The 14717-nt window shown below is 39.0% G+C and overlaps 1 protein-coding gene across 2 annotated transcripts; it reads left to right on the forward strand.

The window, feature by feature from the left end:
• Window positions 1-11194: 11194 nt before the first annotated feature.
• LOC127453001 (RNA-binding protein 12B-like) lies at window positions 11195-14511 on the forward strand. 2 transcript variants are annotated; one of them, XM_051718970.1, is made up of 2 exons: window positions 11195-11342; window positions 11894-14511. In XM_051718970.1, the coding sequence occupies exon 2, from the start codon at window positions 11924-11926 to the stop codon at window positions 13523-13525; it is 1602 nt and encodes a 533-aa protein (XP_051574930.1). In that variant the 5' UTR covers window positions 11195-11342; window positions 11894-11923; the 3' UTR covers window positions 13526-14511. The 2 variants fall into 2 exon arrangements, with proteins under 2 accessions (XP_051574930.1, XP_051574929.1); XM_051718969.1 differs by lacking the exon at window positions 11195-11342 and adding an exon at window positions 11367-11800.
• Window positions 14512-14717: the final 206 nt, after the last annotated feature.

A 14717-nucleotide genomic window follows, 5' to 3' on the forward strand; every position in this document is an offset into this window, starting at 1 on the left:
TTACAAATATGTCATTAGCACACTTGGTTTAAAGGAGTATAACTATACTATATGGGCATAAAAACTGGACTCAGAACAGTCAACGCTTGGTGTGGCTGCAAAATTATGCCTGAAATGCTCCTATGCGCTTTGACTGCTTAGCAGATGTAAGGGACCGTCTGAAAACTCCACCCACTACGCTAAAACATAGGAGATGTCCACTCATTCATTCAATGACGTGCAAGTTATACACGAAAAAAACAAAACAAACACAAAAACAGTAAAATACATTTTCACATTCAGAATGTTGTAGTAACTTCCCAGAGGACAGACAGACATACTACAGGAGAGATTATTACAGTATCATCAATTATATGAGTACAATAATCAATTATTTTAGAAACAAATTAACTAAAATTCACCAAAATTATATTTTCTCATTCTAAAGGTTGTAGTAACTTCCCAGAGGATAGACGGATTTACTACAGGTGAGATTATTACAGAATGATCAATTATATGAGTATTCAATTATTTAAGGAAAATATTCACTAAAATTCACCAAAATGATATTTTCTCATTCTAAAGGTTGTAGTAACTTCCTAGAGGATATCAGACTTACTACAGGTGAGATTATTACATTATGATCCATTATATGAGTACAGTAATCAATTATTTTATTTAAAAAAATCACAAAAATACACAAAAATGATGTTTTCTCATTCTAAAGGCTATAGTAACTTCCTAGAGGATAGATGGACTTACTACAGGTGTGATTACAGTATGATCAGTTATCAGAATCAGAATCAGAATGAGCTTTATTGCCAAATATGCTTACACATACAAGGAATTTGTCTTGGTGACAGGAGCTTCCAGTGTACAACAATACAAAAACAATACAAAAACACCAGCAAGACATAGATAATAATAATAATAAATAATAATAATAATAATAATTATACACATACGTACAGACGCACACATCCATACATACACACATACACATGGGTAGTGCAAATCTAATACAGTCTGTTATGTACAGCGTAAATACAAATCTGTTATGTACAGTGCAAATGTTTGTTTTTTTTTTTTTTTTTTTTCTTTTTTTTTTCAGAGGAATGAAATGGCAGAAGAGGTTGGATGTGTTGGATAAATATAAGAAAGACTAAACTGTGTATTGCACATAGTTATTGCTGAATGGGGCTATTTAACTGTTCATGAGATGGATAGCCTGAGGGAAAAATCTGTTCCTGTGCCTGATGGTTCTGGTGCTCAGAGCTCTGAAGAGTCGCCAGAAGGCAACAGTTCAAAAAGGTAGTGGGCAGGGTGAGTGGGGTCAGGAGTGATTTTTCCAGCCTTTTTCCTCACTCTGGAAGTGTATAGTTCTTGAAGGGGGGGCAGGGGGCAACCAATAATCCTCTCAGCAGTCCGAACTGTCCTTTGTAGTCTTCTGATGTCTGATTTCGTAGCTGAACCAAACCAGACAGTTATTGAAGTGCAGAGGACAGACTCAATGACTGCTGAGTAGAACTGTATCAGCAGCGCCTGTGGCAGGTTGAATTTCCTCAGCTGGCGAAGGAAGTACAACCTCTGCTGGGCCTTTTTCACAATGGAGTCAATGTAGGTCTCCCACTTCAGGTCCTGTGAGATGGTAGTGCCCAGGAACCTGAATGACTCCACTGCTGCCACAGCGCTGTTTAGAATGGTGAGGGGGGTCAGTGTTGGGGTGTTCCTCTTAAAGTCCACAATCATCTCCACCATTTTGAGTATGTTCAGCTCAAGGTTGTTTTGACTGCACCATACAGCCAGCTGTTTAACCTCCCTTCTGTATGCAGACTCATCGTCATCTCGGATGAGGCCGATGACAGTGGTGTCATTTGCAAACTTCAGGAGCTTGACAGAGGGGTCCTTGGCGATGCAGTCATTGGTGTAGAGGGAGAAGAGTAGTGGGGAGAGCACACATCCCTGGGGGGCACCAGTGCTGATTGTACAGGTGCTTGAAGTGAGTTTTCCCTGTCTCACAAGCTGCTGCCTGTCTGTCAGAAAGCTGGTAATCCACTGACAGATAGACATGGGAACAGAGAGTTGGTGTAATTTATTGTGGAGTATAGCTGGGATGATGGTGTTGAAAGCCGAACTGAAGTCCACAAAAAGGATCCTTGCATATGTCCCTGGTCTGTCCAGATGTTGCAGGATATGATGCAATCCCATGTTGACTGCATCATCCACAGACCTGTTTGCTTGATAAGCAAATTGAAGGGGATCTAGAAAGGGTCCAGTGATGTTCTTCAGGTGGGCCAACACCAGTCTCTCAAATGACTTCATGATCACAGAAGTCAGGGCGACAGATCTGTAGTCATTAAGTCCTGTGATTTTTGGTTTCTTTGGGATGGGGATGATAGTGGAACGTTTGAAGCAGCATGGGACTTCACACTGCTCCAGTGATCTATTGAAGATCTGTGTGAAGATGGGGGCCAGCTGGTTAGCACAGGATCTAAGACATGCAGGTGAAACGCCATCTGGGCCCTGTGCTTTCCTTATCCTTTGTTGTCGAAAGACGCGGCTCACATCATCTTCACAGATCTTAAGTGCAGGGTGAGTAGCGGGGGGGTGGGGGGGTTGCAGGAGGTGTTGGTGTTTGTGTGACGTGAAGGTCAGAGTGGGTGTGGGGTGTGAGATTGGGCCTTTCAAATCAACAGTAGAACACATTCAGGTCGTCAGCCAGTTGTTGGTCCACCACAGGGTTGGAGGCAGGAGTCCTGTAATTTGTAAGTTGTTTCATGCCACTCCACACTGATGCAGGGTCGTTAGCTGAAAACTTGTTTTTCAGCTTCTGAGAGTATCTTCTTTTAGCCACTTTGATTCCCTTATTCAGTGTGTTCCTGGCCTGATTGTACAAGACTTTATCCCCACCCCTGTAAGCATCCTCTTTGGCCTGACAAAGCTGCCTGAGTTCCGCTGTAAACCATGGTTTGTCGTTGTTAAATGTTAAATAAGTCCTAGTAGGAATGCACATATCCTCACAAAAACTGATATATGATGTAACAGTATCTGTGAGCTCGTCCAGATTGGTGTCTGCAGCCTCAAAAACACTCCAATCAGTGCAGTCAATCAGGCTTGTTGTCCCAGCTCTGCTTCATTGGTCCATCACTTTACAGTCCTTAATACAGGCTTAGCAGATTTTAATTTCTGTCTGTAGGTTGGAAGAAGATGAACCAGACAGTGATCAGATAGTCCCAAAGCTGCTCTAGGAACAGAGCGATATGCATCCTTTATTGTTGTGTAGCAATGATCCAGTATATTCCTGACTCTGGGTGGGCATGTAATGTGCTGCTTGTATTTGGGCAGTTCACGTGTGAGGTTTGCGTTGTTAAAATCCCCAAGAAATATAATAACTGAGTCCGGGTATTGTTGTTCCGTGTCTGTGATTTGATCAGCCAGCTGTTGCAGTGCGGCATTCAAACACACGTTTGGCGCGATATACACACTCACCAAAATAAACGAGGAAAACTCCCGCGGCGAGTAGAAAGGCTTACAGTTAATAAAGAGCGCTTCCAAATTAGGACAGCACATCTTCTTTAATGTTGTTACATCTGTACACCAACTTTCATTGATGTAAAAGCACGTTCCACCGCCTCTCGTTTTTCCCGTTAACTCCGCGATGTGATCCGCTCTGAACAGCTGAAAGCCCAGCAGATGTAACGTGCTGTCCGGAATGGCTTCACTCAGCCAGGTTTCTGTGAAGCACAAGGCAGCAGAGTTTGAAAAGTCCTTGTTTGTGCAGGTGAGTAGATGTAGTTTGTCCATTTTGTTAGGGAGAGAGCGGAGATTCGCTAGTACAGTATTCAATTACTTATTCAATTAAGTATATAAGTACAGTATTAAATTATTGAAGGAAAATATTGACTAAAATTCACCAAAATTATATTTTCACATTCTAAAGGTTGTAGTAACTTCCCAGAGGATAGATGGACTTCATGCAGGTGAGATTATTACAGTATGATCAATTATATGAGTACAGAATTCAATTATTTAAGGAAAATATTCACTAAAATTCACCAAAATTATATTTTCTCATTCTAAATGTTGTAGTAACTTCCTAGAGGATAGACAGACTTACTACAGGTGCGATTATTACAGTATGATCAATTATATAAGTACAGTATTCAATTATTTATGGAAAATATTCACTAAAATTCACCAAAAATGACGTTTTTTCATTCTAAAAGCTATAGTAACTTCCTAGAGGATAGATGGACTTACTACAGGTGCGATTACAGTATGATCATTTATATGAGTACAATATTCAATTATTTAAGGAAAATATTCACTAAAATTCACCAAAATGATATTTTCTCATTCTAAAGGTTGTAGTAACTTCACAGAGGATCTCAGACTTACTACAGGTGCGATTATTACAGTATGATCAATTATATAAGTACAGTAATCAATACTTTTAGAAACAAATCACTAAAATTCACAAAAATTACATTTTCTCATTCTAAATGTTGTAGTAACTTCCTAGAGGATAGATGGACTTACTACAGGTGCAATTGTTACAGTATGATCAATTATATAAGTACAGTATTCAATTATTTAAGGAAAATATTCAGTAAAATTCACCAAAATGATATTTTCTCATTCTAAACATTGTAGTAACTTCCCAGAGGATAGACGGACTTACTACACCTGAGATTATTACAGTATGATCAATTATATAAGTACAGTATTCAATTATTTTTGAAAAATATTCACTAAAATTCAGCAAAATTATATTTTCTCATTTTAAATGCTGTAGTAACTTTTCAGAGGATATACGGATTTACAACAGGTGAGATTATTACAGTATGATCGATTATATGTGTACAGAAATCAATTATTTTAGAAACAATTCTATACATTTCTGTTAATACTGTATCTGTTTCCTGTAATATAGGCTTAACAGGAGAGATGGTATAATAAAGTCTGATCGCTGACGGCAAGAGAGATCTCCACTATCACTTCCTAGAGCACGGTGCTCATAAAATTGCTGTTGTGTAGAGGATATTTTAACATCTGACTTCAGTAAATGTATATCAGGTCTAGTATAGCTGTCCTTTCCGATCATTTCCTTTACATATTTTTAGTCATCTGCTCTGATGTACTGTTGCGTCCTGTGCCTCAATGATAGTCAGACTCAGGTGTTCCTTCCAAGTCCACCACCATTATTTTTTTTCAGCTGCAGTTGTTTTCTACAATACAAGACAAAGACATCCACCAGCTTTTTGTAATGTGAGTCTTCTCCATTTTCAGTGCAACATCCAGTTGAAGTTTTGCCTGCAAACTTAATGCAAGGAAACTGTGTTTGTATGAGTATTTCTCCAACTGGATGTTTCATCTGATATTTCATTTTATATGAAGTGAGATAAGACCTGTTATAAAAGTAATTGTAACATTGAGACAGGATGAAGACAGGAACAGATGATGACGAATTAACCCAAGTGCAGTATTTATTAAAAACTTGAAATCCAAATTGAACAAATATAAATAACTTGACAACATTACACCAAAACAATACTCGACAAAAGACAATGGCAAACATGAGGGCTTAAATACATGAACATGGGTAACCACATGGCAGAGACAACCAATGATGAATCTAAACTAATGAACATGATAACAAGGCAATGGAACAAAAACAATGATAAAACAGAACTGATAACAAGACACATAAACATAGACCAATGAAGAGATAAGACTAATAAACATGGTCATATGACAGTCACCTGACAAGGAACCAGTAAGAACAAAACACACAAAACATGGCAGAAACAGGAAATCACATGACAAGAAAGAGGAAACAGGAACAAGGAACTCAATTTTCAAAATAAAAGACATGAACACAAAACATGAACAAAAACACATTAAAACATGACAGTAATATTACCGTGATAATTCCGGGTAACAAATAAGTAGGACATCTGTGGTATTTAGTTTTCAAAAAGTCTTTTATAATGATCCCCAAGTTGTTATGTTAATGCTGTCATAAATTGTTTTCTAAACTTAGGTATATTCACTACATTTCCATTAACAAAATTTATAACAAATTCATAAAAACTTTTCCACCCAAAAGTTTATTGCTAATATTTTCTATTTTTGTATTCCTTCTGTAAGACTATTTTAAAAATGTGGGATCTTCTTTAAAGAATGTGACAGGTATAGTATATTTTTATTAAACATATAAAAGATATTTGTAGAGTAGCCTGGGCATTATGTAAACCAGGAAAACTCTGAAGGCTGCATGGCCTACGTGACTATGCTATAGGAAACCCTGAAGGTTGCAGATATGTTGTCTTATCTTAACTCAGCAATATTATATAGAATGGTACACAGTGGAGAAAGCATTCCCCAATAACTGAATGGTATCATTAGTCAAACTACTCTATTCTGTTTACATGAAATGTACACTTTCTTGATAAATGGGATTAAATTGTCTTTAAAAAAAAATAAAAATAGACTAGTTGCCAGGATTCCAATATTAAAAAGAAGTCAGAAGGTCTGATAACTAATTGTGGCAAACAGATAAGGTGGGGATGCACTCCTATTGGCTAAGATAACAGAAATGTATGCTTATTGGCTAAAAGATAACAGAAATGTATAAAAATAAGAGTTTGGAACAGGATAGTCAGATGATCAGCTGGCATCTCGGTTTTGTAGTTTTGTTCAATAAAGTCTAATCTTTGACATCCGGAACTCCTTGACTTTGAGAGTTTTCTTGCAAAGAGAGAAAAGACTTCATTATTCCATGACAGAGGCAAGTCAGTTTGCAGTGTTCTTAATTTTATTTCAGTAAATAACTGAATAACTGAGTGACATTGGAGATTTTAAGGGATACAATGGTTTTAATTGATGGTTGTTTCAGTCAGGACCACTTGCATCAAGTGTATCAATTTTACTTTCATTTAAAGTAATCATTTCATTGTTTGCTTCTTTTCTGGGCTCTCAATGCCCAGCAATTCATGGGTAGAGCAGGGAGAACAGAACTGAATTTATAGTGAAAGTCCAATCAGAGGGCAAATTCATTAAATCAGGGCAAGAATAACGTAAAGTAGCATTGGTCGCAACAGGCAGGGAGAGAGAAACCCAGATAAAAAAAAGCCTTAATTCAGATACACACAAGGAACATACAAAACTCCCTGAACAAGCAACAGGAACAGACAGAAAGCAGATGATCTAACACATGATGATCTAGCAAAAAGCTAAATAACAGGCAGAGTATAAATTCATAGGGGAAAAGAAGACACTAGCACAATAATTATGTGGTTGGAGGTGGAAAAGCACAACTATTTTTTTTTTCACAACTATTAATTCCTTATTGTATTTATATTGTTATAAATACTGTAATAATCTCACCTGTAGTAAGTCCGTCTATCCTCTAGGAAGTTACTACAACGTTTAGAATGAGAAAATATAATTTTGGTGAATTTGAGTGAATATTTTCCTTAAATAATTGAATACTGTACTTATATACTTAATTAAATAAATAATTGAATACTGTACTAGCGAATCTCCGCTCTCTCCCTAACAAAACGGACGAACTACATCTCCTCACCCGCACAAACAAGGACTTTTCAAACTCTGCTGCCTTGTGCCTCACAGAAACCTGGCTGAGTGAAGCCATTCTGGACAGCACGTTACATCTGCCGGGCTTTCAGCTGTTCAGAGTGGATCGAATCGCGGAGTTAACGGGGAAAACAAGAGGCAGTGGAACGTGCTTTTACATCAATGAAAGTTGGTGTACAGATGTAACAACGTTAAAGAAGATGTGCTGTCCTAATTTGGAAGCGCTCTTTATTAACTGTAAGCCTTTCTACTCGCCGCGGGAGTTTTCCTCGTTTATTTTGGTGAGTGTGTATATCGCGCCAAATGCGTGTTTGAATGCTGTGCTGCAACAGCTGGCTGATCAAATCACACACACGGAACAACAATACCCGGACTCAGTTATTATTATTTTTGGGGATTTTAACAAAGCAAATCTCACACGTGAACTGCCCAAATACAAACAGCACATTACATGCCCACCCAGAGACAGGAGTATACTGGATCATTGCTACACAACAATAAAGGATGCATTTCGCTCTGTTCCTAGAGCAGCTTTGGGACTATCTGATCACTGTCTGGTTCATCTTCTTCCAACCTACAGACAGAAATTAAAATCTGCTAAACCCGTATTAAGGACTGTAAAGAGATGGACCAACGAAGCAGAGCTGGAACAACAAGCCTGCTTTGACTGCACTGATTGGAGTGTTTTTGAGGCTGCAGACACCAATTTGGACGAGCTCACAGATACTGTTACATCATATATCAGTTTTTGTGAGGATATGTGCATTCCTACTAGGACTTATTTAACATTTAACAACGACAAACCATGGTTTACAGTGGAACTCAGGCAGCTTTGTCAGGCCAAAGAGGATGCTTACAGAGTTGGGGATAAAGTCTTGTACAATCAGGCCAGGAACACACTGAATAAGGGAATCGGAGTGGCTAAAAGAAGATACTCTGAGAAGCTGAAAAACAAGTTTTCAGCTAACGACCCTGCATCAGTGTGGAGTGGCATGAAATAACTTACAAATTACAGGACTCCTGCCCCCAACCCTGTGGTGGACCAACAACTGGCTGACGACCTGAATGTGTTCTACTGTTGATTTGAAAGGCCCAATCTCACACCCCACACCCACTCTGACCTTCACTTCACACAAACACCAACACCTCCTGCAACCCCCCCCCCCCCACAGCTACTCAACCTACACTTAAGATCTGTGAAGATGATGTGAGCCGCATCTTTCGACAACAAAGGATAAGGAAAGCACAGGGCTCAGATGGCATTTCACCTGCATGTCTTAGATCCTGTGCTAACCAGCTGGCCCTCATCTTCACACAGATCTTCAATAGATCATGGGACTGCAGTGTGAAGTCCCATGCTGCTTCAAACGCTCCACTATCATCCCCATCCCAAAGAAACCAAAAATCACAGGACTTAATGACTACAGACCTGTTGCCCTGACATCTGTGGTCATGAAGTCATTTGAGAGACTGGTGTTGGCCCACCTGAAGAACATCACTGGACCCTTTCTAGATCCCCTTCAATTTGCTTATCAAGCAAACAGGTCTGTGGATGATGCAGTCAACATGGGATTGCATCATATCCTGCAACATCTGGACAGACCAGGGACATATGCAAGGATCCTTTTTGTGGACTTCAGTTCGGCTTTCAACACCATCATCCCAGCTATACTCCACAATAAATTACACCAACTCTCTGTTCCCATGTCTATCTGTCAGTGGATTACCAGCTTTCTGACGGACAGGCAGCAGCTTGTGAGACTGGGGAAACTCACTTCCAGCACCTGTACAATCAGCACTGGTGCCCCCCAGGGATGTGTGCTCTCCCCACTACTCTTCTCCCCCTACACCAATGACTGCATCGCCAAGGACCCCTCTGTCAAGCTCCTGAAGTTTGCAAATGACACCACTGTCATCGGCCTCATCTGAGATGATGATGAGTCTGCATACAGAAGGGAGGTTAAACAGCTGGCTGTCTGGTGCAGTCAAAACAACCTTGAGCTGAACATACTCAAAATGGTGGAGATGATTGTGGACTTTAGGAGGAACACCTCAACACTGACCCCCCTCACCATTCTAAACAGCACTGTGGCAGCAGTGGAGTCATTCAGGTTCCTGGGCACTACCATCTCACAGGACCTGAAGTGGGAGACCTACATTGACTCCATTGTGAAAAAGGCCCAGCAGAGGTTGTACTTCCTTCGCCAGCTGAGGAAATTCAACCTGCCACAGGCGCTGCTGATACAGTTCTACTCAGCAGTCATTGAGTCTGTCCTCTGCACTTCAATAACTGTCTGGTTTGGTTCAGCTACGAAATCAGACATCAGAAGACTACAAAGGACAGTTCAGACTGCTGAGAGGATTATTGGTTGCCCCCTGCCCCCCTTCAAGAACTATACACTTCCAGAGTGAGGAAAAAGGCTGGAAAAATCACTCTGGACCCCACTCACCCTGTCCAGTACCTTTTTGAACTGTTGCCTTCTGGCGACTCTTCAGAGCTCTGAGCACCAGAACCATCAGGCACAGGAACAGATTTTTCCCTCAGGCTATCCATCTCATGAACAGTTAAATAGCCCCATTGAGCAATAACTATGTGCAATACACAGTTTAGTCTTTCTTATATTTATCCAACACATCCAACCTCTTCTGCCATTTCATTCCTCTGAAAAAAAAAACAAAAAAAAAAAAACATTTGCACTGTACATAACAGATTTGTATTTACACTGTACATAACAGACTGTATTAGATTTGCACTACCCAGGTGTATGTGTGTATGTATGGATGTGTGTGTCTGTACGTATGTGTATAATTATTTTGTATTTTTTATTTTTTATTATTATCTATGTCTTGCTGGTATTTTTGTATTGTTTTTGTATTGTTGTACACTGGAAGCTCCTGTCACCAAGACAAATTCCTTGTATGTGTAAGCATATTTGGCAATAAAGCTCATTCTGATTCTGATTCTGATAACTGATCATACTGTAATCACACCTGTAGTAAGTCCATCTATCCTCTAGGAAGTTACTATTGCCTTTAGAATGAGAAAACATAATTTTGGTGAATTTTAGTGAATATTTTTCTAAAATAATTGAATACTGTACTCATATAATGGATCATAATGTAATAATCTCACCTGTAGTAAGTCTGATATCCTCTGGGATGTTACTACAACCTTTAGAATGAGAAAATATCATTTTTGTGAATTTTAGTGAATTGTTTTATAAAATAATTGATTACTGTACTTATATAATTGATCATACTGTAATAATCGCACCTGTAGTAAGTCTGATATCGTCTGGGAAGTTACTACAACCTTTAGAATGAGAAAATATAATTTTGGTGAATTTTAGTTAATTTGTTTCTAAAATAATTGATTATTGTACTCATATAATTGATGATACTGTAATAATCTCTCCTGTAGTATGTCTGTCTGTCCTCTGGGAAGTTACTACAACATTCTGAATGTGAAAATGTATTTTACTGTTTTTGTGTTTGTTTTGTTTTTTCATGTATAACTTGCACGTCATTAAATGAATGAGTGGACATCTCCTATGTTTTAGCGTAGTGGGTGGAGTTTTCAGACGGTCCCTTACATCTGCCAAACAGTCAAAGCGCATAGGAGCATTTCAGGCATAATTTTACAGCCACACCAAGCGTTGACTGTTCTGAGTCCAGCTTTTATGCCCATATAATATAGTTATACTCCCTTTAAACCAAGTGTGCTAATGACATCTTTGTAAGATTGTAGACTGAAGAGAGCGCGGGTAAGAGAAACCGAATATCCAACGAATGTCGAACTTTAACCTTTACCTAACTTTACTTTAGGTAAGTTTAACTAATTTTACCGCGGTCCCCGACGCCATGGTACAGGTGACGTAAGATGACGTATGATGTTCCTGTTGACTGCTGGCCGCGCTTAAAAGACTCATCAAGAGGAAGTTATGCAGCATTTCCCGCCGATCTCACGAGAATAACTGTGGTGTTTGCAGGTTATCGCTGCGTTTCTCTGACAGAAATTCTAATGCAGATAAGCATTTTAATTTCGAGTTATGATTTAGAGAGAGTAAGTAAGTAACAGTTAGTAAGAGGAATGATGAATTACACTTTAGTTTTTACCATTTCCATTGTTTAGCAGCAGACCTGTAGATATTTCTTCCTGTGGAAGTTTTTCTCACCTGAAGTAACCGAAGTTTTGAGCAAAGAGGAGAACACGTGTTTCGAGGTCCTCGAGTAGTTTGCACATTGCAATTTTGTTGATGTTACACATTTCAGAAGATTTCTGAAGATCTGAAAGCCTTGCCTTTTGTCTCAACAGATCCCAGTGGTTTGCTAGAATAATCTGATCATGACAATAGTGGTTCTGCGTTTGCAAGGTTTGCACACAGAGGCAGGATCTGAAGATATCCGCAGATTTTTTCATGGCTTGAACATCCCTGGGGGTGGTGTTCATATCACTGGGGGCGAGATGGGCAAAGCATTCATTATTTTCAATACGGAAAGAGAAGGTCAACTTGCCATGCGCTACTCTGGAAAACCCCTCAGAGGCTCTGCTATTTCATTATTTATCAGCAGTTTAGCGGAGTTAAAGCATAGCATGGAGTCAATGTTAAAGAGGGCAAAGTCCTCTGCAGGGGCGACTAAAACAGTGCCATTGACGTCATCCTCACCAGACAACAATGCAGGTCTTTCGTGTAGTCTAACATCTTCCATTCAAGGTCTCCATTCAAAAAACAATGGGAATCAATGCCAGATGCCTCAAGCTATGAACAATCGAAGCCCAGCTTTAAACCAAATTTATAAAGTCTTCAACCAAACTGTTCAAGACAAGCAACAGTCCTCTTCTGACAGCCAAACAAATGCAGATTTTACTCATCCTGTAAAACTTACTCATGACTTGGCATTCAAGGAGCAACAATGTAGAAACATCAATTCCTGTAAGCCAGGCTACCTTAGGCTTTATGGATTCCCTGATTCTGCTGACAAACAAGAGGTCTTACGTTTTCTGCGAGGACTCTCAGTGTCTGAGGTTTTTATGAAAGTTCGCTTACAACTGGGCTGGTGCTGCCTGGCGAAGGTGTCCAGTTTTGCAGAGGCTGAAGAGGGATTGAAGTACAGTCAGAGAAAATTCAAAGAATTCAACATTGAGGTTAGACTCGCCCATGAGAAGATGTGGACCGATGCTGTGGAGCAGTCCAAAAATCACACAGATAACATGGAATCTCATGCTTTCTCGGAGCAAAACAAAACCTTCCCAGAAAGAAATACATTTAGAGGTTTCTCAAGCAAAAGAAGTACAGAGGAGCTGCCCTCACCAGGATCTCCTAAACGATACTGTCAAAACTCCCCATCCCCTCAAACAGAACTTTATGTTATAGTCAAAAACCTTTCAAAGAATATAACCAAGACTGAGATCAAGAACATTTTTGGCTGCCACGAAATCCCTAACAGTCAAATTAAACACTTACTAAATAAGTGGGGAGAGCGGACATGCACAGCTTTCATTAACTTTGGCCATGCAGAAGACTACGCTTCAGCTCTGAACATGAATGGCACCACGGTTGGCCTAAAGAACATTGAAGTGTCATCTATTACTAAGGAAGAAATGTTTGCCATACTGAGTAGGAACAGATGTACTAAAAGCTGGAGACCGTATCCTTATGGAAAAGCTCACTTTGCCATGTCGTGCGTATATACTCGCAATTTTCCCGCAGATGTCAAGAAAATACAGGTGAAAGATTTTTTCACGCCCTTCAACATCTGTGAAAATGATATTGCATTGCTTGTGGACAGCCAGGGCAAAGGTGTTGGGGAGGCCATTGTGCAGTTTGGATGTGAGGAAATCGCCATACAAGCTCAGAGTCTTCATGGGAAGTTTTTTATGGGAGCCAAAATTCTGATCACTTGTATCACACGTCAACAGATGGAGAAGATAATAGGCACACGGTGAACATTTGGAGGCATTTACTGCATCTTTAGACACGAGCAATGGTGTAAAATCAATGGAAATGAGGACAACCAAGTCATCATTGTCCTTCAGCTTTTGAAAACTTAGATCGAGCTTAAAAGGCCAATTGGCTAGGTCACCAAATCTATGCATGAAGAGTTTTGGCTAAGATGTTGGCACAGTTTTTTCAGCAACAACAACTGAAATTGATAAAGACTTTTATTACAGAGGACATGGAAGTCTTCAGCCAAAAATACTTATTTTCATACAGTAGTTGCCAAACTATTAAGGACTCAACTGTTATGGAATCATTTAATTTTTCAATGATTCAAAAATATATAATTAGTGCACAGCACCCTTGCACATTAAAAAAAAAAATAGCTAAGTCACTTTTGCACTTTCTGCTTGTTTCATCCAGTTATAGCTTTTGAACAAACACTTACACCGCTTACTGGCTTCAATTAAAAATGGAAATTGAGATCTTGACTTTCATATTAGAGTATTAAGAGTGATTTCAGTTCAGATTTTTGGGTTTATTATAAGGAATGTTTGTACAAAGAAGCTTCTTAATGACCTTTTAGGCCGTCAAAGTGTTTGTCACATTATCTGTATGATAGCCAGTGTTCTGATTTGGCATTTTTTGTACATGTTCCCATTTGACTACAACCATTTGTTGTTTCTAATGTCTGAGTGACCAGATAAATTGATGTTTGTCAAATGTGTATTTTTGTAATGCACATATTGTAATAAAACAATTAAAATCACTTGTGTTTACATTGTGTTTTGGTCTGAAATATTTAGTAAAGACAAAAGTATTTTTCACCATTAGACAAGGTCAAGTCTGAAGACAAGCATGAAGACCAACAAGTATGAAAATAAACTGCAACACACTATGCCTCTTCTTATCACAAGTCTAAAATTAAAGAAATGATGAGCATTTAAAACAATCATGTCTATGAAATACTGAAACAATTTCTTTATCAGTTGTGAAAAGATGTTTGGATGAATTAATGAGCAGTTCATAGCCTACATTGCCTGCTCGAGCATTCAAGGAAAACCATAATTACAAATAAAAATAATCATGGAGTGCTTTTTTTTTTTTTCTTTTTTTTTTAAAATCATAAATAGTCAGATACTTGAAGAATATCATTCTACTTGTTTTGTATGGCTGCAAGTGTGCCCCACGACCCTCCCC

This window comes from Myxocyprinus asiaticus, chromosome 15, assembly GCF_019703515.2.
Source record: "Myxocyprinus asiaticus isolate MX2 ecotype Aquarium Trade chromosome 15, UBuf_Myxa_2, whole genome shotgun sequence".
Classification (NCBI taxonomy): domain Eukaryota; kingdom Metazoa; phylum Chordata; class Actinopteri; order Cypriniformes; family Catostomidae; genus Myxocyprinus; species Myxocyprinus asiaticus.

Bases quoted from the DNA above. Each gene is read 5' to 3' on its own strand.
- LOC127453001 (XM_051718970.1), top strand. From the start codon at position 11,924: ATGACAATAGTGGTTCTGCGTTTGCAAGGTTTGCACACAGAGGCAGGA.